The sequence below is a fragment of the Dryobates pubescens genome, chromosome 36 (genome assembly GCF_014839835.1).
Source record: "Dryobates pubescens isolate bDryPub1 chromosome 36, bDryPub1.pri, whole genome shotgun sequence".
Lineage (NCBI taxonomy): Eukaryota > Metazoa > Chordata > Aves > Piciformes > Picidae > Dryobates > Dryobates pubescens.
Genome location: NC_071647.1, coordinates 6,778,747 through 6,798,486, shown reverse-complemented (window position 1 = coordinate 6,798,486; position 19,740 = coordinate 6,778,747). Strand labels below are relative to the sequence as shown.

General features: G+C 62.7%; 1 protein-coding gene across 1 annotated transcript; it reads left to right on the top strand.

The window, feature by feature from the left end:
- Window positions 1-23: 23 nt before the first annotated feature.
- DBF4B (DBF4 zinc finger B) lies at window positions 24-16,424 on the top strand. Its single transcript, XM_054176632.1, has 12 exons — window positions 24-140; window positions 5,136-5,327; window positions 7,373-7,423; window positions 8,042-8,111; window positions 8,937-9,007; window positions 9,948-9,984; window positions 12,159-12,201; window positions 13,016-13,132; window positions 13,323-13,449; window positions 14,055-14,164; window positions 15,107-15,329; window positions 15,477-16,424. Exons 1-12 carry the CDS (start codon window positions 24-26, stop codon window positions 16,422-16,424), a joined length of 2,106 nt encoding a protein of 701 aa, XP_054032607.1.
- The last annotated feature ends 3,316 nt before the right edge of the window (window positions 16,425-19,740 follow it).

Below are 19,740 nucleotides of genomic sequence, written 5' to 3'. Positions count from 1 at the left end.
CGGCGGGTGCCGGCCCGGCAGCCATGGAGGGTCTGGGCCCGGCCGCCCCCCGGCCTCTGCGTGGGAAGTCCTTCTACCTCGACCTGCCGAGCGGGCGGAACGCGCGGGAGCTGGCGGCGGCCATCGGGCGGCTCGGAGGGGTGAGCGGCGGCGGCGGCGGCGGCGGCGGAGCCTCCCCGCTCCCGGGGCTGCCTGCCGCCGCGGCGGCCCCGCCTCCATCGCTGCGCTCCTTCTCTCTCTGCTCCTTTGTTCCGCTGGCTTCTTGATCTTCTCGGTCGCTTTGGCGTCGATGCGGCCTGGCCCCTCTCGGTGCTCCGAGCGCGCCGGCCGGGGCCGGGGGCCGGGGCCCGGAGCGCGTCCTCCAGCGCCGGCCGGGGCCGGGGGCCGGGGCCCGGAGCGCGTCCTCCAGCGCCGGCCGGGGCCGGGGGCCGGGGCCCGGAGCGCGTCCTCCAGCGCCGGCCGGGGCCGGGGGCCGGAGCGCGTCCTCCAGCGCGGGCCGGGGGCCGGGGCCCGGAGCTCGTCCTCCAGCGCCGGCCGGGGGCCGGGGCCCGGAGCTCGTCCTCCAGCGCCGGCCGGGGGCCGGGGCCCGGAGCGCGTCCTCCAGCGCCGGCCGGGGCCGGGGGCCGGGGCCCGGAGCGCGTCCTCCAGCGCCGGCCGGGGCCGGGGGCCGGGGCCCGGAGCGCGTCCTCCAGCGCCGGCCGCCCTCTTCCCCTCCCTGCCTCTCTTTCGAGAGCCCTCCTGGGGCCGCCGGGCAGCGTGGTCCTGCCTGAGAGCACTGCGGGGGGAGCTGCTCCCTCTTGTCTGCTGGTGCTGGCCGCTGGGGTGCAGCTGGTTGGTCAGCCCTGCAGGAGCAGCTGAGGGAGCTGGGGCTGCTCAGCATGGGCAAGAGGAGGCTGAGGGAGACCTCCTTGCGCTCTACAGCTCCCTGCAAGGAGGAGGGAGCCGGGTGGGGGTTGGGCTCTTCTCCCAGGTTTCTCGCTTGTTAGGACAAGAGGAAATGCCCTCAGGTTGCCCCAGGGGAGGTTTGGGTTGGCCATGAGCAACAATTCCTTCCCCTTGAGGGTTCTCAAGACCTAGCCAAGGCTGCCCGGGCAGTGGTGGAGTCTCCATGCCCAGAGGGGTTCCAAAGCAGTGGCAACGTGGTGCTGAGGGCCAGGGGTTAGTGGTGCCCTGGCAGTGCTGGGGTAGTGATTGGACTCGGGGATCTGAAAGGGCTTTTGCAAGCACAGCACTTCTGTGGCTCTGGCAGCACCTCTGGGTGGGGGTAACTGGCTGCCTGGCCTCAGAAGTGCCTTCTAGGGAAGGGGAACTGATTGCTTGGTCCTAAGAGCACCAGAACAAGAGGACACAGTCTCAGGCTGTGCCAGGGGAGGTTCAGGCTGGAGGTGAGGAGAAAGTTCTTCCCAGCAAGAGAGATTGGCCACTGGGATGTGCTGCCCAGGGAGGTGGTGGAGTCCCCAGCCCTGGAGGTGTTCAAGAGGGGCTTGGATGTGGCACTTGGAGCCATGGTTCAGTTGTGAGGAGGTGTTGGGTGACAGCTGGGACTGGATGAGCTCTGAGGTCTCTTCCAACCTTGGTGATTCTGTGATTCTCTGGTTCTGGCCATGGGGGCACCCCCCTGGTTTGGTGGTAACTGGTTGCCTGGTTCTCCCTCATGCCTCACAACAGCCTGTGGCAGCTGAATTGTTTAAGGAGCCTGTGAGGCTTTCCTGGAGAGCAAAGCAGGTGTAGAGCAGGGTGGCAGCAGCCAAGGCTCTGCTGTCCTGTAGCTGTGTGCTTTGCTCCTGGCTTTCCCAGGACAGCCATCTGCACCCTTCCCCCTGTGGAGCTGTTGCTGGGCAGATCCCTGTGGCATCCCCCACGGCCCCCTTGGGTTTCCTCAGTGCTGGTTTTGCTCAGCAATCCCTTGTGTCCTCTCCCAGAGCCCTGAGCAGGGAAGTCCTTGTGCCCTGTGCTCAGCACTGCTGAGGCCACACCTGGAGTCCTGTGTCCAGCTCTGGGCTCCTCAGGTCAGGAAAGAGGTTGAGCTGCTGGAAGGTGTCCAGAGAAGGGCAAGAAAGCTGGGGAGGGGTCTGGAGCACAGCCCTGGGAGGAGAGGCTGAGGGAGCTGGGGTTGCTTAGCCTGGAGAAGAGGAGGCTCAGGGGAGACCTTCTTGCTCTCTGCAACTCCCTGCAGGGAGGTTGGAGCCAGGTGGGGGTTGGGCTCTTCTGCCAGGCAAGCAGCACCAGAACAAGAGGACACAGTCTCAAGCTGTGCCAGGGGAGGTTCAGGCTGGAGGTGAGGAGAAAGTTCTTCCCAGCAAGAGAGATTGGCCACTGGGATGTGCTGCCCAGGGAGGTGGTGGAGTCCCCATCCCTGGAGGTGTTTAGGAAGAGCCTGGCTGAGGCCCTTGGTGCCATGGTTGAGTTGCTCAGATGGTGCTGGGGGAGAGGTTGGACTGGATGATCTCTGAGGTCTCTTCCAGCCTGGTTCATTCTATTCTATCACTTCAGTCACCTAGGCTGCAGCCTGGAGGGGGCAGGGGGGTCCTGGGGGCTGGAGCTGTTTCCTCATTGTTTTCCTTCTGACCCCTCAGCACACAGAGGCTCTAGCAGCTGCTGCTGTTGCAGGCAGGTTTCTCATCCCCACCCCATACATTCCTTGAGTCACAGCTGTCCAACCTCCCTTAGTTGCTGTGGGTGCTGTACCTCAGCCACCAGCATCCTGTGCTGGCTGTGGGGGCACACAGGGGACCCTGGTCTGATGTTTCTCCTTTGATCACACCTTGGTGCTGAACTTGCTGAGTGCTTTGTGTCCTCCTTTGGCTGTGCCAATGGTGCTCAGGGACAACCTCCTTGCAGTGTCTCTTTAGCCTTGCAACTTCTGCTCTCAGGCTCCTTGCTCCCAGCTGTCAGATACTTCCCTGTGTGGCTGCCACATGGCTTGGAAATCATTGCAGCCCCTTGGCTGTCCTCTGCTTTCTTGTCCAATGTCATCACAGGCTTGGTAAGGTTGGAAGGGAGCTCAAGGCTCAGCCAGTCCCAACCCCCTGCCATGCCCAGGGACACCTCACACCACAGCAGGTTGCTCACAGCCACCTCCAGCCTGGCTGCAAACACCTCCAGGCAGGAGGCTTCCACCACCTCCCTGGGCAGCCTGTGCCAGGCTCTCACCACCCTCCTGGGCAACAACTTCTTCCTCACAGCCAATCTCAATCTCCCCACTTCTAGTTCTGCTCCATCCCCCCCAGTCCTATCCCTCCCTGACACCCTCAAAAGTCCCTCCCCAGCTTTCCTGCAGCCCCCTGCAGATCCTGGAAGGCCACAATGAGGTCTCCTGGGAGCCTTCTCCTCTCCAGCCTGCACAACCCCAACTCCCTCAGGCTGTGCTCACAGCAGAGCAGCTCCAGCCCTCTGCTCCTCCTCCTGGCCCTGCTCTGGACACCTTCCAGCCCCTCCAGAGCCTTCCTGGCACAGAGGCTCCAGAGCTGGCCCCAGAGCTCCAGCTGTGGTCTCAGCAGAGTGGAGCAGAGGGGCAGAATCCCCTCCCTGCCCTGCTGGCCACACTTCTGCTGCTGCAGCCCAGGCTCTGCTTGGCTCTCTGGGCTGCAAGTGCTCCCTGCTGGCTCCTGCTGAGCTTCTCCTCCCCCAGCACCCCCAAGGCCTTTTCTCCAGGGCTGCCCTCCAGCCAGTCCCTGCCCAGCCTGGATCAGTGCCTGGGATTGCCCTGCCCCAGCTGCAGGACCTTGCCCTTGGCCTTGTTGAACCTCCTGAGGCTGTCCTGGGCCCAGCTCTGCAGCCTGCCCAGGTCCCTCTGGATGGATCCTTCCCTCCAGCTGTCAGCACCACAGCTTGTTGCCATCTCAGACCTGCTCAGGGTGCACTCAGTGCCACTCTCCATGGCACCAACAGAGCTGTTAACCAAGCCTGGTCCCAGAGCTGGTCCCTGAGGGACTCCACTTGTCCCTGGCCTCCACTTGGCCATGGGCCCCTGAGAGCCACCCTCTGGGTGAGGCCTGGATCCCCTTCCCCTGGGAGTGCACTGGCAGGAGTGGAGTTCCCATTCCTCTTGCTCCTGTGGAGGTGCTAAATTCAGGCCCCCCCTGGCCACCCACCTGTAGAGCAGCTCTTAGAGAGTCCCAGACTGGGTTGGGAGGGACCCCCAGAGGTCATCCAGCCCAAGCCCCCTGCAGGGAGCTCTGCACCTCGGGCAGGCTGCTCACAGCCCCAGCCCTGCAGTGGTTGCAGAGATGGAGCTCCAGCAGGGATGTGTAGACCCAGGGCCTGTTCCTCAAAGTCAAGGACACCTTAAGGCCTTGGCTTGCCCTGGGTGCCTTGAACTCAGCCTGGGTGTGAGGGTGGTAACCCCTTGGAGCATTAGTTGGCCTGGGGAGACTTTGGGTTGCTCTCTGCTGTGCTTGCAGCCTCCTGCATGACCCTTGCAGGGCAGGCTGCAGTGCTGCTCGTGGCTCAGGGGCTCCAGGGGTGCTGGAGTGCAGCAGAGCCACTTCAGACTGCTCAGAGCTTTGTCTTCCTGGGGGCTTCCCACCTCTGCACCACAGCTCTCTGCCTTCTGCTGGGTTTCCTGTAAGTCAGCATCCCAGATCCTGGGGTTCCACCTCTGTCCCCTGCAGAGGGAGGTGCCTGGGGTTTGCTCCCCCAGGCTCCTGCTGCCCTGCTGCTTGGCTGCCTGCCCACTTCCATTGGCTGCAGTCTCCTGCTCTGCTGAGGATGGCTCCTGCACACTGCTGCACTGTTGGAAGCCCCATCCCTGGCACCCATCCCAGGTCAGGTTGCTTGGGGCTGGGCTGGATGAGCTGTGAAGGTCCCATCCCACCCAAAGCACTCCATGGGGCTGTGCCAGGGCCTTCTCCTCAGCTGTTTCTGGAGCCATTGCTTGAGGAGCAGCTGAGGGTGGGCAGTCAGGGAGGTCAGCCTGGGGGTTCTGGTGGTGGCTCACAGAGTGTCTCCAGGGCAGGCACTCTGAGCAGGGCAGGGACTCCTCTCCTGGCAGCCAGCAGGGAGGAGATGAGCCCTGCCAGCAGCCCCTCTGCTGTGCCTGGGGCTCAGCCACAGGCAGGGTTGGTGCTCAGCAGGGCACTCCCAGCTCAGGCTTGGGTGGTTGCAGAGCTGCTCTCTTCTGTCCCTCGCTGCAGGTGACTGAAAGCTTCCTGAGCAAAGAAGTCAGCTGTGTGGTGTCCAGCAGCAGGGAAGCCAAACGAGACAGAGCCAGGGCCCAGCCTGAGAAGCAGAGCAATGGAACATCAGGAGGTGCAAAAGCCCCAAGCCTGATGGCCTCTGCCTCCAAAGGACCCCACACCAGACCTCAGCAGAAGCCACCAGACACTGTAAGAGCTCTGCAGGTTTGGGCCACCTCAGAGATTGGCCCAAGGGATCTAAAGAGTGGAAATGGGACTGGTGTTGGAAGCTGAGGTTGTTCCCTCCTTGAGCAAGTGTTTTGGGGGGTTTGCTCTGGCTCTGGTCACACTGGCACCCTGTGTGTGCACAGCACTGTCCCCTCAGGTGCCCATGGCACACCTCTGAGAGGCACAGAGCTGCCAGGGCTGGAAGGGAGCTCAAGGCTCAGCCAGTCCCAACCCCCTGCCATGCCCAGGGACACCTCACACCACAGCAGGTTGCTCACAGCCACCTCCAGCCTGGCTGCAAACACCTCCAGGCAGGAGGCTTCCACCACCTCCCTGGGCAGCCTGTGCCAGGCTCTCACCACCCTCCTGGGCAACAACTTCTTCCTCACAGCCAATCTCAATCTCCCCACTTCCAGTTCTGCTCCATCCCCCCCAGTCCTATCCCTCCCTGACACCCTCAAAAGTCCCTCCCCAGCTTTCCTGCAGCCCCCTGCAGATCCTGGAAGGCCACAATGAGGTCTCCTGGGAGCCTTCTCCTCTCCAGCCTGCACAACCCCAACTCCCTCAGGCTGTGCTCACAGCAGAGCAGCTCCAGCCCTCTGCTCCTCCTCCTGGCCCTGCTCTGGACACCTTCCAGCCCCTCCAGAGCCTTCCTGGCACAGAGGCTCCAGAGCTGGCCCCAGAGCTCCAGCTGTGGTCTCAGCAGAGTGGAGCAGAGGGGCAGAATCCCCTCCCTGCCCTGCTGGCCACACTTCTCTTGCTGCAGCCCAGGCTCTGCTTGGCTCTCTGGGCTGCAAGTGCTCCCTGCTGGCTCCTGCTGAGCTTTTCCCCCAGCACCCCCAAGGCCTTTTCTCCAGGGCTGCCCTCCAGCCAGTCCCTGCCCAGCCTGGATCTGTGCCTGGGATTGCCCTGCCCCAGCTGCAGGACCTTGCCCTTGGCCTTGTTGAACCTCCTGAGGCTGTCCTGGGCCCAGCTCTGCAGCCTGCCCAGGTCCCTCTGGATGGATGAGGGGTTGGAACTGGATGATCCTTGAGGTCCCTTCCAACCCTAACCACTCTATGATCCCTTCCCTCCAGCCTCCCAGCTGCACCACACAGCTTGGTGTGGTTGCTGGACTTGCTGAGGGTGCACTCTGTGCCTCTGTAACAAGGACATCTGCTCCAAGGGCAGAGGGAGGAGAGGCCTTGGCTGGCCTCCCAGCAGGACAAGTGATCCTCCTGACTCAGAGGTGTGTCTGGCAAAGCCAGAGAATCCCCATCCCTGGAGGTGTTTCCAAGCCACAGAGCTGTGCTGGGGGCCATGGTTTAGCCCCAGCCTTGCTAGAGCTGGAGAGTGGCTGGGCTGGAGGATCTCAAGGGCCTTTTCCAACCCTGTGTGGAGAGGACAAGGGAGCTGCAGGCTCTGGGTGCTCCCAGATGTGGGCAGGGCAAGGCCATTGGGATGTGGCTCCCAGGAGGGGTTTCTGTGGCTGCTGCTCACCCTGCTGGGGCTCTCTGGGCAGCAGTGCTGGTGGCCAAAGCTCCAACCACTGCTGGTGTCTGGTGGAAGCTGTGGCTGTGGGGAGAGCCTCTGGCATCTCTGCCAGCTGGGTCTGGGCTCCTGTGGGTGGTGAGCCTGAGCTGGTGCAGGGGTGTCACCGCTCAGGGCGTTTGCCCCCTGAGCCTTGCTGGCTCTTGGCTTGCAGCTGAGGCTCTCTCCCCGGGAAGGAGCCTGCCCAAGGGTGCTCCTTAGCCCCTGCCAGCCTGGTGGGATGTGGCAGGCAGTTTCTGAGCTGAGTTGCTGCTTCCTCTTGGCTGTCACTGCTGCTCAGCAGAAGCCCAGCCCTGGCTGAGCAGCTGCTGGGTGCAGAGCCGGCGGTGCCCCTGCGCTCCCTGCCGGCGCTCAGCCCTGCTGGCTCGGAGCAGGCCTTGGCCAGCTGCCCCTCCCCAGCAGGGAGCAGGGATCACTGGGGACAGCTCTTGCTGGACAGCTTGCTGCTGCCTGGGAGCTCTCTGCTTTAACATGGTCCTTGGCTCCTCTCTCTGCAGGCCCTGATCAGCAGGGGAAGGGAGCTGCTGCAGAAGGCCATGAAGAATCAGGTGAGCAGCAGCTGCTTGGGCTTTGCTCTGGCTGGGTGTGCTCAGAGGACTGCTGAGCCCTGCAGAACCGCTGCCAGCCCCTGCTCCAGGGCACCTGCCTGCTGAAGGGAGCAGATTCTGGGGCTGAGGAAGGTCTGAAGCAGTTGCTTTGTGGCTCTGCAGTGCTGCTGGGCACCGCTCTGCCTGCAGCTGTCATCTGCCCACCTTGGCACTCCTAGGGCCTGGCCTGGTGATCTGGGTGCCCAGAGCAGGAGAATTATCGATACAGAGCCATTGCTAGAGGAATGTTTAGCCTAGAAAGAACTGAAGAGCCATTGCAGGGGCAAAAGGCTGCTCTGGAATCCCTTCACTGATAGCACAAGTGGCCAGAAGGCTGTCAGTGCCCACCTGATCCTGGCTGCAGCTTCAGCTTCCCAGAGCCTGACCTAGATGCTCCTCTTAATTTGGGGTAGATGAAGCATGAGGTGGAACCTTTTCTGCTGTGCCCTGATTTTAACAGCCAGGCAGGCCCTGGTCTGTCAGTTGGGCAGCAGGAGCAGCCTCTCTGAACCAGATTTAGAGCTCCTGCAGCCTTCTCTGCTCCGGGCTGGCCCTTGGCAACCCTCTCTGTCTGCGCAGGACACCTGCAGCGGCAGCAGCATCCTGGCCAGAGCTCGCCTGTGGGGAGTGCAGATCCTCCACGTGGATGGTATCCTTCTGGGCTGCCTCTCTGAGGTGGGGGCAGCAGGAATGTGGGACAGGAGAAGGAAGAAACTGCAAGAGGCATCTGGTGCCTGCCTGGTGTCAGCCCGGGGCGCCGCGCGCTGAGGCCCTGCCCTGGAGCCTGCTGCTGCCACAGGGCAGCACTGGCTGTGCTGGAAGGTGCTGAGGCAAATGTGAACAGCTTGGGCAGGGCATTAATTTGTTCCAAAAAGCTCATTTCTCCTAATTGACCTGGAAGTGCAGCTCCTGCTGATGGCAGCCTTGGGTCCTTTTCAATTAGGAGGGGCTGTAAGGAGGAGCTGTGCTGGAAGGAGCTTCCTGCCCGGGTGATGGATGAGGAGGGGCTGCTGGGGAGGGCAGACGCTGGGACTCTGCTTCCAAGAATAGGTCTGGAGTAAAAGGTTCCTGAGTGGCTGCTGACAGTGACATACAGCTGTGGCTGGGCCTGTCTGGGTGCCTGCTGGAGGCAGCTGCTGCTCCTGCACCCTCCCCAGCAGCTCTGCAGAGCTGCAGCCATGTCCTGAGCCTGGCAGGGCTCTGCCTGCTGCAAGATTCCAGCAGAGTCTTTGTCCCTGCAGGGGCCCAAAGCTGGCCCCAGCTCTGCTGAGCAGCAAAGTGCTGTCCCTCAAAGCACCCTTTGGGCTGCTCTTGGGCTGGTTAACCGTGCAGTGGTGAATGCTGTGCTGGGCAATGGCAGGCTTGGGTGCTCCCTGCTTTTGCCCTGCATGTGTGGGAAGCTGTTCTGCACCCTCTGGAGGGGCAGAGCTCACCTGCTGCTGAGCTTTGGCTCCTTGACCTGCCACCTGCACAGACATGCTGGCCTACACTCAGCAGCTGCTGCGTGCTGCCTCGGGAGCAAGGAGGCCCTGCCAGAAGCCAGAGGTAACTGACTTGGCCCAACCAGCCTGAGGGGCTCAGGATTCCTCTGCAGCTCTAAGGAATCCTGAGGGTCTAGAGAGCAAATCCTGTGAGGAGCAGCTGAGGGAGCTGGGGGTGTTCAGCCTGGAGAAAAGGAGGCTGAGGGGGACCTCATTGCTCTCTGCAGCTCCCTGCAAGGAGCCTGGAGCCAGGTGGGGGTTGGGCTCTGCTCCCAGGGAACAGGTGACAGGACAGGAGGAAACAGCCTCATGTTGCACCAGGGGAGGTTTGGGTTGGCCATGAGGAACAATTTCTTCCCCTTGAGGGCTGTCAAGGCCTGGCCCAGGGCTGCCCAGGGCAGTGGTGGAGTCTCCATTCCTGGAGGGGTTTCCAAGCTGAGGGCTGTGGTTTAGCAGTGGGTTTGGTAGTGTTGGGTTCATGGCTGGGCTTGATGACCTTAAAGGTCTCTTCCCTCCTAACCAGTTCTGTGATTCCCTGGCTCTAGCTCCTCTCCTGCTAGTGCAGCAGGGAGCAGGGCAGCCTCCCAGGCTGCCATCCACCAGTGCTGCTTCTGCTCGTGGATGGAGATGCAGAATTCAGAGGGTGGGGGCAAAAGCAGCTGAGGAGGAGGCAGCCCTTGGTTATCAGTGCCACCTGTAGCACAGATCATGCTGACTTTGCCTGCTCAGGGACTGAGGGAACAGGAAGATCAGGTGCAGCTGGGCACTGCCTTCCTGGGGGGGTTCAGATGCCCTGGGGAGGGCAGTGAGGAGGTAGGGAATGTGCCAGCGCATGGAAACGGAGTCTGGGGAGCTTGGGAGACAATAGCAGGGGGAGGTGATGTGATCTCTGCTGCAGGAGCTCTGAAGGGGTGGGTGAGGCTGCTGTGATGCCACCCTGGCACTGGTAGCTGCAGCCCTGCCTCTGCTGCCTGCCACACTCAACCTGTCCCTCTTGCCTGTAGGCCAAGTGCCCTGCGGCCGGATGGAAGATGCACAAAGGTAGGCCCTGGAGCTGTGCTCCTGTGCACCCTGGGCTGTGGAGCTGCTCAGAGAAGCTTCATTTAGAGTCTGAAAACTCCATCTGAAACTCCAACGGCCCCAAATATGCCAAGGGTTAAGGCAGTCTGGCTTGAGGGGGGCTTGGGACTCCCTGGCTGGTGCTCACCGTAGCCTCGGCAGAGCTGAGGGCATCCAGGCAGGGGGCTGGACCCCATCACCCCCAGGACCCTGGGGCAGTCCAGAGCTGTGCTGCTGGCTCTGCACCTTCAATCCTCTGGTTCCAAACCACGTTTCAGAGAAGAATGCATCCTGCAGAGCAGAGCCTGTTCCTCCCAGCCCACTCACTGCTGCAGTGTGCTGCTGAGACACCGCTCCTGGGATAACGCTTCCCGAGGAGGAGGCAGGCAGGGAGAGGGGGGGAAACCAGGTTCTCATCTGCAATTAGACAAGAGCCAATTGTGGCACCCAGATTGGCACTGCTGACGTCAGCTCCTTTGTGCCTTGCCTGCCTGGGCTCCCGGGGAGCGAGCGCTCGGTGGGCTCCGGCGCGGGCTCCGACCTGCAGCCTGCCGCTGGCGCCTGGGAGATCGCTTCCCACTTTGGGGGGGGGAGGAAGGTGGTGAGAAGAGGCTCAGAAAGCTGTTGGGTGAGGCAGCTTGTCTTCTGCAAGCTGAGAGCTCTGCATCGAGGCTGGCTCTGAAGCCTGCCTTGGGGACTCTGGTGACAGCCGAGCCGTTTGCCAGCACCCTGCCGCCGCAGCCTGGGACCTGCGCTGCCTGCAGGGCCCTAGCTGTGGCCTGGCTCTCGGAGGTGCTGAGCACGTGGCAGCACTGGCACAGAGCAATCCTGTCCTGCCCTGAAATAGCTGCTGGGGTGAGGTAGCAGCACGCTTGGTGCAAGCTCAGGGTGAGGCTGGAGGGAGGAGCTGGGGAGCACAGGGTGGGATCAGCCCTCCTGGAGGGCAAGGTCTGAGCTTCCCTGCAGAAAGGAGCCCTGGGTGCCAGGGTCACCGGGACACGAAGCTCCTCGCCCTCAGAGGCCCTCAGGGAGACAGGAGAGCTTTGGTCTTGGGGTCAGGCAGGCTCCCCATGGGAGCCCTGGGGTTCATCTGCTCCTGGGCTGGGTCTGTGCTGGCGTTGCCAGGCCCAGCATGAGGCTGCCCCTGCAGGCAGCAGCCCTGGGGCAGCAGGGACCTGGAGGCCTCTGCCCCCAGCCTGACTGGAAAGCTTTTCTCCGAGTGCACTGCTGAGGCTCTTCCTGCTCCCTTAATAGATTTTTATGCCTCTGTAGGAAGCAGAGCTGCTGCCTGCCCTCCTCAGGGACAAAGTGAAGGCCAGAGACTGCTCTTCAGTGGTGTTCTCATGCCAGGCTTGGCTCTGCCGCAGCTTGGTTTGTCTCCAGCAGCTCTTACTGCTTGGTGCTGACCCTCCTGGCCTGAGCCACCCTGAGCTCTGGGCTGGTGTGTGAAGGGACAGGGGGAAAAGGGAGCTGGCAGGGCTGATGCAGAGCTCAGGGTGTGTGCAACTGCTGCTGCAGTTTGCTGCTTACAGAATCCTCTGGTGCTCAGCAGCATCCTGGGCTGAGGCTGTTCTTGGGACAGTGCTGGGATTTGAGTCAGCATCAGAGGCCTGGGGCTAGGCCAGCACCTGGTAGAGCTGAGCAGACATTAAAGATGCAGGAGACTCATCTGGATGTTCTTTCTGAGGTGGAAGCAGTCCCTGGTTGGGCTGCCCCTAGGGTTTGGTCATCCTGCTGAGTGCTCTGAATGGGGTGGTTGTAGGTTACCCAAAGAGCTCTTCTGGCTGCACTTGGCCAGCACTGACCCTTCCTGGCTGGCAGCAGTCCCCCTGAAGCTGGCTCTGCAGCCACTTCTGCTGGGGAATGGATGAGCAGATAGGAATTGAGACTGGAGATGAAGAAATTCTTGAGAGTGAGGCTGGGGAGACTCTGGCACAGGCTGCCCAGGGAGGCTGTGGCTGCCTCCTCCCTGGAGGTGTTCCAGGCCAGGCTGGATGAGGCTTTGAGCAGCCTGGGCTGGTGGGAGGTGTCCCTGCCCATGGCAGGGGGTTGGAACTGGGTGATCTGGAAGGTCCCTTCCAGCCCAAACCATTCAGTGAGTTCCTGAGTGTATGAATGTGACCCTGGCAGCCTCTCAGCAGCTTTCTTTCCAGCAGGAAAACTGAAGCCTCCTTTTCTGAAGGTCGAAGACCAAAGCAGGTAAGTGACACCTTTCCAAATGCCACCCCCCAGAGCCTCAGGGGCCCCCAGGGCAGGAGCCCCTCGCTGGTTTTGCCTGCAGGAGGTGTTCTGGGCACAAGGCAGAGCCTGGCTTCCCTGCAGAGCCTGCTCCACGCTGGGAAGTTGACCCTCTCCTAGGGGCAGGCAGGTGGAACACAGAGAAACAATCTGGTGGCTCATGTGTCATGGGGGAAAGGTGTTAAGTGAGACTTGCCCCAGAGGTCTGTGCCTTGCTCAGATCCTGTTTGTGATCCTCAGCAGGTCACTTAATCTGCTGGAGCCCTCTGCAGTGAGGAGAGAGATTGAAACATGAGGTCAGGGCCTGTAACTCGATTAGAGCACCCAGCACCCCGGGCCCTGCTCTGTGGTGTTCCTGACAGCTCTGTAGCAGTGCCCACAGCACTTGGCCATTACTCTGGAGACCACACCTGAGGCAGCTGCAGGCTCAGATGTTGGGTTCTGCCTGCTGCATGCAGTGCAGTGTGAGGGGAGAGCTCTCTGGGAAGCAAATCCTTCCCCTGCTGCTGTGTGCACACTGCACTGGCTCTGCTTTGGGGCACACTGGGCTGGGGGTGAGCAAGCAGGCTGCCTCCTGCCCAAAACATCCCCCCCCAAAGCATCCCTCATCAGTGCTGTCCCTGGGAGCTGGCCTGGGAAAGCTCTGGAGCAGGCAGATGGAAGTCAGCCATGGCCAGAACCCCAAGGGGGACAGCACCTGGAGCCCCTGAGGCAGGGACAGCTCTGCCCACACTACCCCAGCCAGAGTCCTGATGTCCTCATCTCCTGCTTTCAGGCAGTTCAGACCCTTCTATCACCAGTTCAAAAGCTTTCCCAGCCTCAACTTCCTGGCCCCCAAAGGCTGCAGCCCCTTTGAGCCTCTGAAGAGCCTCCCAGACCCTTGCAGAGCCAGGTAGGTTGCAGCTCCTCCTGGGCAAGCCTCTAACCCAGCTGCTGCCCTGCTGCTGCTTCTTCCTGGCACCCAGAGAACCTCTTGCCTGGGTGAGAGGAGCCCTGCTCTGGGTCAGAGCTGCAGGCAGGCAGCTGGGGGCTGCTGGTGCTGTGCAGCATGGGCAGGGCAGGGCTTTGCTGTTGCCTGGCAGGGCTGTGGAGGGCTGCCCGGTGCCCAGCGAAGGGCAGAAGAGCCCCAGGTCCACAGCAGTCACTGTGCCCAAGAGGAGGAGAGGCTTTTGTGAGTGCTGCCAGGAGACCTTCGAGGAGCTGCAGGAGGTAAAGGCTGCCCTGGCATGGGGCTCATGCAGAGCTCTAGAGGGGGGCACTCAGCAGCTCGGTTTAGCACAGTGAGCATGTCAGTGGTACAGACCCCTTTGGAAGGAGCCAGGGTGCTGCACCTACAGCCTTGGTGGTGCTCCTAGGGTCAGGTGAAAGCCACAGTGTCTGTGCTCTGCCCTCCTGGCCTGCAGGATCAGTGCCCTGGGAAACTGGAGCACTGTGCTCACCTCGGGGGCCAGGACAGCCTCAAGGAGCATCCTGTTCCCTGCTCCCTCGGGTGGGAAGCTTCTCCCGCAGCAAAGAGAGGGCACAGGCTGCTTTAAAAGGTGAGAAGAGGCTTCCTCATCTGCTAGAAGATCCCAAGCAAGATGGCTTTGAGAGCCCAGCCTGCAGTGCCAGGCAGAAGGTGTTTGGAGTCTGCTGCAGGGGGAGGCTGTAGGCTGCCGCTGGGTGCAGGCAGCAGCTCCTCGCCACAGGCACTATGGGAACAGGATTCCTGCAGGCCTGGGGAAGGGGCTGCTGACCCTCTGTGGGGAGGGGCTGGCAGTGCAGCTGGCCCTGCTGTGAGGGGGTGTTGCTGAGAGAGCTGTGCCCCCCGGCAGCACCTGCGGAGCCCCCGGCACAGGCGCTTCGCGCTGGAGCCCTCGCGCTACGCCGCCCTGGATCGCCTCATCGCCCAGCTGCCCAGCAGCCTCCTGCACCACCCAGCCAGGTGAGTCCCAGCCTCTGCCAGCTCCTGCAGCCTGCAAGCACCCAGGGCAGCATGGCAGCAGGGCCTGAGCCCCTCTGCTGCTGCTGTCTTGTGCTTCGTCCCAGGGACTCAGCCAGCAGGGCTGGGGCTGACTGTGGGCCCTGCCTGGTAACTGCCAGGCAAAGCTCAGATGAGCCATGGGAGATGTTCCTGCAACCCCCTGCAGGGCTGGGGCAGCTCTGCAGCCCTCAGCACAGACAGGGAGCTGGGGGAGCAGGGCCAGAGGAGGCCACAGCAGTGCTGGCAGGGCTGGAAGCCCTCTGCTGGGAGCCAGGCTGAGAGAGTTGGCCTTGGGCAGCCTGCAGGAGAGAAGGCTCCAGGGAGACCTTCTGGTGGCCTTGCAGTGCTTCAAGGGCCCAGCAGAGAGCTGGGGACAGAGCTTTGAGCAGGGCCTGATGGGACAGGACAAGGGGGGATGGTTGGAAAGGGCAAGAGGGAGCTTGAGAGTGGAGAGAAGGAGAAAGGTTTGGCAGTGAGGGTGGGGAGAGCCTGGCCCAGGCTGCCCAGAGAGCTGGGAGCTGCCCCATGGCTGGCAGCAGTGCAGGGGAGGTTGGTTGGGGCTGTGAGCAGCCTGCTGGGGCTGGGGCTGTCCCTGCTGGCTGCAGGGAGGTTGCACTACGTCAGCATGGGCTGAGCCCTTCTCTTCTGTCCCTGTGTCCAGCACAAGCCCTGCTGCTCTGCAGCACTCCTGTGCCAGGCCCTGGGCTGTGGGGAAGCCTGAGAGGGCTCTCATGCTGCCTGTGCCCTCTGCCAGCAGCAGTGTCACTGGTTGCTGAGCCTCAACACTCCAAAGTTTCTTCCCCCCTGCTGAGCAGGGCTCCAAACGCTGCAGAAAGGCTTCCAGTGCCTGGGGGGAGGGTGTTGGTGGGCCTGGAGTGAGCACTAACTGCTGGTTCTTCTCAGGGTGCCTCGGTCCTGCCTGGCAGAGGAACACTTGGTGCCTCAAGCACAAGTTCTGGGAAGATTTGAGATGCTGACAGCAGAGCTGGGAAAGGAGAGGGAGCAGCCAGAGCAGGCTGCTGTGGAGCTGCTGGTTGATCTGGAGTGTGACCACGGCCTGGAGACCAGGAGCTGCTCCCCCTGCCTTGCCCCTGGAGGAGGCTGGGGCTTCCCAAAGCACCCCCCTGTGGGGCTGCCTGCTGCAGCAGGGCTCAGCAGCAGGGGCTGTGCTGTGCATGGCACCACGGAGGAGGCTGCAGTGAGGGACACAGCTTTGGGCCTGGCTCCTGGCCTGGGCTGGGGCAGTTGTGCAGTGCCTGCTCCTGGCGGGGAGAGAACTGCTCCGTCTGGACAGCAAGGGTCTGACAGCCCCCCTGCAGGGGCTCTGCCTGCCCCCAGGAAACGCCATCTGTCCTCCAGGCAGAGCAGCCAGGTGGGAAAGAAGCCCAGGCTGGAGCTGGGGGGTGGCCTCTCTCCCTGTGAGCTGTCAGAGCCAGTGGATGTTGGGCTGGGTGCGGGGCAGACATCCGAGCCAGGCTTGCCTGCTCTGGTGGAGTCTGGCAGCTTGGCCCTAAGCACAAAGCTCTCCAGCAGACCTCAGAGCTCCCTTGGTTTGGACCTGTGCCTCTGCTGGCACCCTGGGGAGCCAACCCCATGGGCAGGGTCCCTTGAAGCTGTGTCCATGGGGTTCCCTCCGCAGCGTGGCTGGGGCAGGGCAGGCTGCCAGGGCAGGCAGCTCCTGGGACACAGTGAGAAGGTCCCCAGCAGCCTGCATGGTCCTGACCTGGAGAGCACCGTGAGCCACACCAGCTGTCCCCCTGGCCAGCTGCCCTCTCCAAAGCTGCCTGTGGCTGGAGCCAGATGTTGCTGCTCCCTCTGTGCCAGAGCAGCAGAGAAAGCAGCACCTGAGCTGCTTGCCCTGCCAGGCCTCGGCAGGGAGCGGGCGCCGTGCCCTGGGCCCCTGCAGCCCCTGCCACACAGCACACAGGCTGGCCACGACCTCAGCAGGAGCTCCTCCGAGTCAGACTGGGATGTCCAGCTGCTCTCCATGCTGCCAGGTGCCCAGGAGAGCAGGCTGCAGCCCGTGGACAGGGACCTGCTCCAAAGGACACACACAAGCGTGAGGGACAGCGGCTACGAGTCCCAGCTCTGCTCCGTCCTCAAGCAGAAGTCAGAGCTTGCCTGGGCAGGCAGAGAGGACAAGAACTGCTGGAACTGCTGCACAGAGGCCACAGGAGCCTCTCACCCCTTCTTTGGCACCTGTTTTTGGCAGCTGGATTAGCTGCAGCCACCTCCTGGCTGCTCTCTGGGCTGGGAGGAGGCTCGGGAGGGATTTAAGAAGCTTGTTGCCCTGGGGGCGGGAGGGAGGACCAGCAGCTGCCCTGGGGGCGGGAGGGAGGACCAGCAGCTGCCCTGGGGGCGGGAGGGAGGACCAGCAGCTGCCCTGGGGGCGGGAGGGAGGACCAGCAGCTGCCCTGGGGGCAGGAGGGAGGACCAGCAGCTCCACAGGGAACCTGGGCAGCTCTCCTCTTGGGCCCTGCTGGGGGCTGTGATGGGCTGGGATCTCCACTCCTCTCTTGCTGACGTTTAGAGCTGGTAGCTGCTTCCTTCTTCCTCCTTCAGCTCCTCCCTGGGCTGCTGACCAGATGGTCTCTGGAAGAATCTGTTCCTTGCCCTTCCACAGGGAGAGCATGGCCTGTTCCCTCCTGGGAACAGTCCTGGGAGGGGTAGGGATGGTGGAGAGGAGGGCCCGGGGGGGGTGGCTTTGGGTGGGTGCAGGTGTTGGTCACTGGGCCTGAGCTGGAAGGTTTTAGCAGCCTTTTAAACTTTGAAATAAAATGGAAGATGAGCTCCTGAGCCCTGCCTGGTGGCCTAAGCACAGCTCACTCCATCTGCTGAAGTGTCCTGCAGGGGAGGCTGGGCAGAGGCCCTGCTGGAAGGGAGCTGGGGGTGGCACTGGGCACCAGGCTCAATACAAGGCAGGGGGTGGCTCTGGTCACAGAACATCCAACCCCCAGAGGGTCTGCCCCAGGATTGGGGGCAGCAGGCTGCAGGCAGCTGTGGGGGGCTGCAGGCAGCTGTGGGAGGCAGCAGGCAGCTGTGGGGGGCAGCAGGCTGCAGGCAGCTGTGGGGGGCTGCAGGCAGCTGTGGGGGGCTGCAGGCTGCAGGCAGCTGTGGGGGGCAGCAGGCTGCAGGCAGCTGTGGGGGGCAGCAGGCTGCAGGCAGCTGTGGGGGGCTGCAGGCTGCAGGCAGCTGTGGGAGGCAGCAGAGAGGTGGCTGCAGGTGGGGAGGGATGTGGAGAAACTGGAGAGCAGTCACTGGAGCCTATCGACCTCTCCTGGGCATGGGGCCAAGGAGAGGAGAGCAGAGCCTTGCCAAGAGGCTGAAGGGTGTCTGAAAGCAGCCTCTGACTCCTTGAAGGGCAGCCCCAAAGAGGATGCAGCCACTGGTGTCATGTCCCAGAACAGGGCTTCCAAGGTGGAGGAGGGGGAAGGCTTCCTGGGCTGGGCAGCCAGAGCAGTGCTGTCTGTCTGTCTGTCTGTCCTGGGAGGTTTTCAAGCCCTGGGTGCAGCACAGCCATCCTCCTTCCCTCGTGAAGGGAAGCCCTGAGCAGCTGGCTGAGGCAGAGCAGCTGGGAGCAGGAGGCTGCACATGAGGCCTCAGAGGGTCCTGAGCTGACTCATTCCCCCGTGGGCAACCTCTGGCTCTTCCCTACCTGCTGGAGACCTTCCCCAGGTTCCAAAGGGCTGAGCAAAGCTGCTGCACCACAGCAGGCCTGGAGCAGTGCTGGGAGCACGTCCCTGGGGCTGGGTGCTGTCATGATGGCAAGAGAAGGCCTGGAGGGCAGGGGCAGGTGGGTGCCCCAGCTTGGCCAGCACCTTGCTGTGCTCAGTCTCCTGGAGGCAGTGACCAGCTCTGTGCCCTAGGCAGCAGAGAGGTGACCTGGCCTGAGGGTGAGCCAGGCCCCCCCAGACCATTGGTGGATGTGACCAAGGTGCTGAGTTGTCCCTGCAGACACTGAGCTACCTTGTGCCAGGGGTGCTCAGTGGAGGAGCAGGGGCAGAGATGGCACTGGGAGAGCAGCAGGGAGGTGACAAAGTGTCCTTCAAGCTTGGCCCTTCCCTGGAGGGAAGCCCTGGTTGCTGCCTGCCCCTTTCCAACGCTGAGCAGTGACCTACATGGGGGGGGGGCTGCCTGGGGGGGCTGAGAGCTGCTTTGTGGAGCCTTGGGCAGGGTGCAGGCTTTGAGGCTGGAGGTGAGGTTGCTGTCACCAGGTGCAGAGCCTCTCCTCTGAAGCAGCAGTCAGTGCCCTTTGGCACTGGCCCTGAGGCTCCCCAGGAGAGCTTGGGCCTTGCAGACCTGGCTGAGGTGCAGAAGCTGAGTCAGTTCTGCTGTGCTTGATGCTGCAGGTTCCTCACCTCCCTGCTGCCTTCGTGGCTGATTCTCAGAGAACCACAGAAGTGTTTGGCTTGAGAAAGCCTCCTAAGGCCAGGCAGTCCAACCAGCCACCTACCACCCCTGCCCCATGGCCCCCAGTGCCAGGGCTGTCTGGTTTTGCACACCTCCAGGCAGGGTGACTCCACCTGGGCAGCCTCTTCCAGTCCCTGACCACCCTTGCAGTGAAGAAAGTTCCTAATATCCATGGGGAAAACCCTGCACTGAGGAAGATGAAGGTCTGAGGGCAGCAGGTCACAGCCCTGTCCCCCCCATGCTGAGCTCAGAATCCTGGAGTCACAGCATTGCTCCTTTAGGGTCACTGAGTCCAACCATTGATGGGGGGGAGTGGGGCAGCTGCTCCAGGCGAGGCTGGGAGGCCCCAACCTGAGCAGGAGCTCCTCAGCAACTCCTCTGCTAGAGCCCAGCTGGGGTGAAGCTGCTCCCAGCCTGGGACTGCTGCAGAGTGCTGAGGGCAAGGAGCTGGAGCTGAGCCTCCTGCCTGCTCCCAGCCTCAGGCACATCCCTGCCCCCTCCTGCCTTCCCTTCCCTGCCCCCTCCTGCCTTCTCTTCCCTGCCCCCTCCTGCCTTCCCTTCCCTGCCCCCTCCTGCCTTCCCTTCCCTGCCCCCTCCTGCCTTCCCTTCCCTGCCCCCTCCTGCCTTCCCTTCCCTGCCCCCTCCTGCCTTCCCTTCCCTGCCCCCTCCTGCCTTCCCTTCCCTGCCCCCAGCTTCTGCACAGAGTGCTGAAAGCCACAGTGGCCACCCTCAAGAGGGGCTCAGCGTGGGGAGGGAGCCTGTGGCACTCAGCCTTCCCAGCAGCTCAGCCTGATGCTTTCAGGTGCCTTAGACCTGCAGAGCTGTCACCGAGGGCTCCACAGGCCTGGGAGGCCAAGGGAGGAGGGGCAGGGGAGCCAGGAGGAGCTGCTTGGAAAAGAGGAGGGTCCGTGGGAAGGGGACACACAGGGTCAGGGGTCCCTGAGGGGCCAGGGGGAGGGGATGGGTGCTGGAATCATCCTTTCCTTGGGTTCATCGAGGCTGTGGAGAGGAGGAGGAGAGGAGATGTGGGGAGTCCCTCCCTGGGTGCTGGCTGGAACCTGAGCAGAGACAGCTCAGGGGGGCTTGGGCTGGAGAGGTGGTGCAAAAGCTTGGAGTGTGGGATGAGT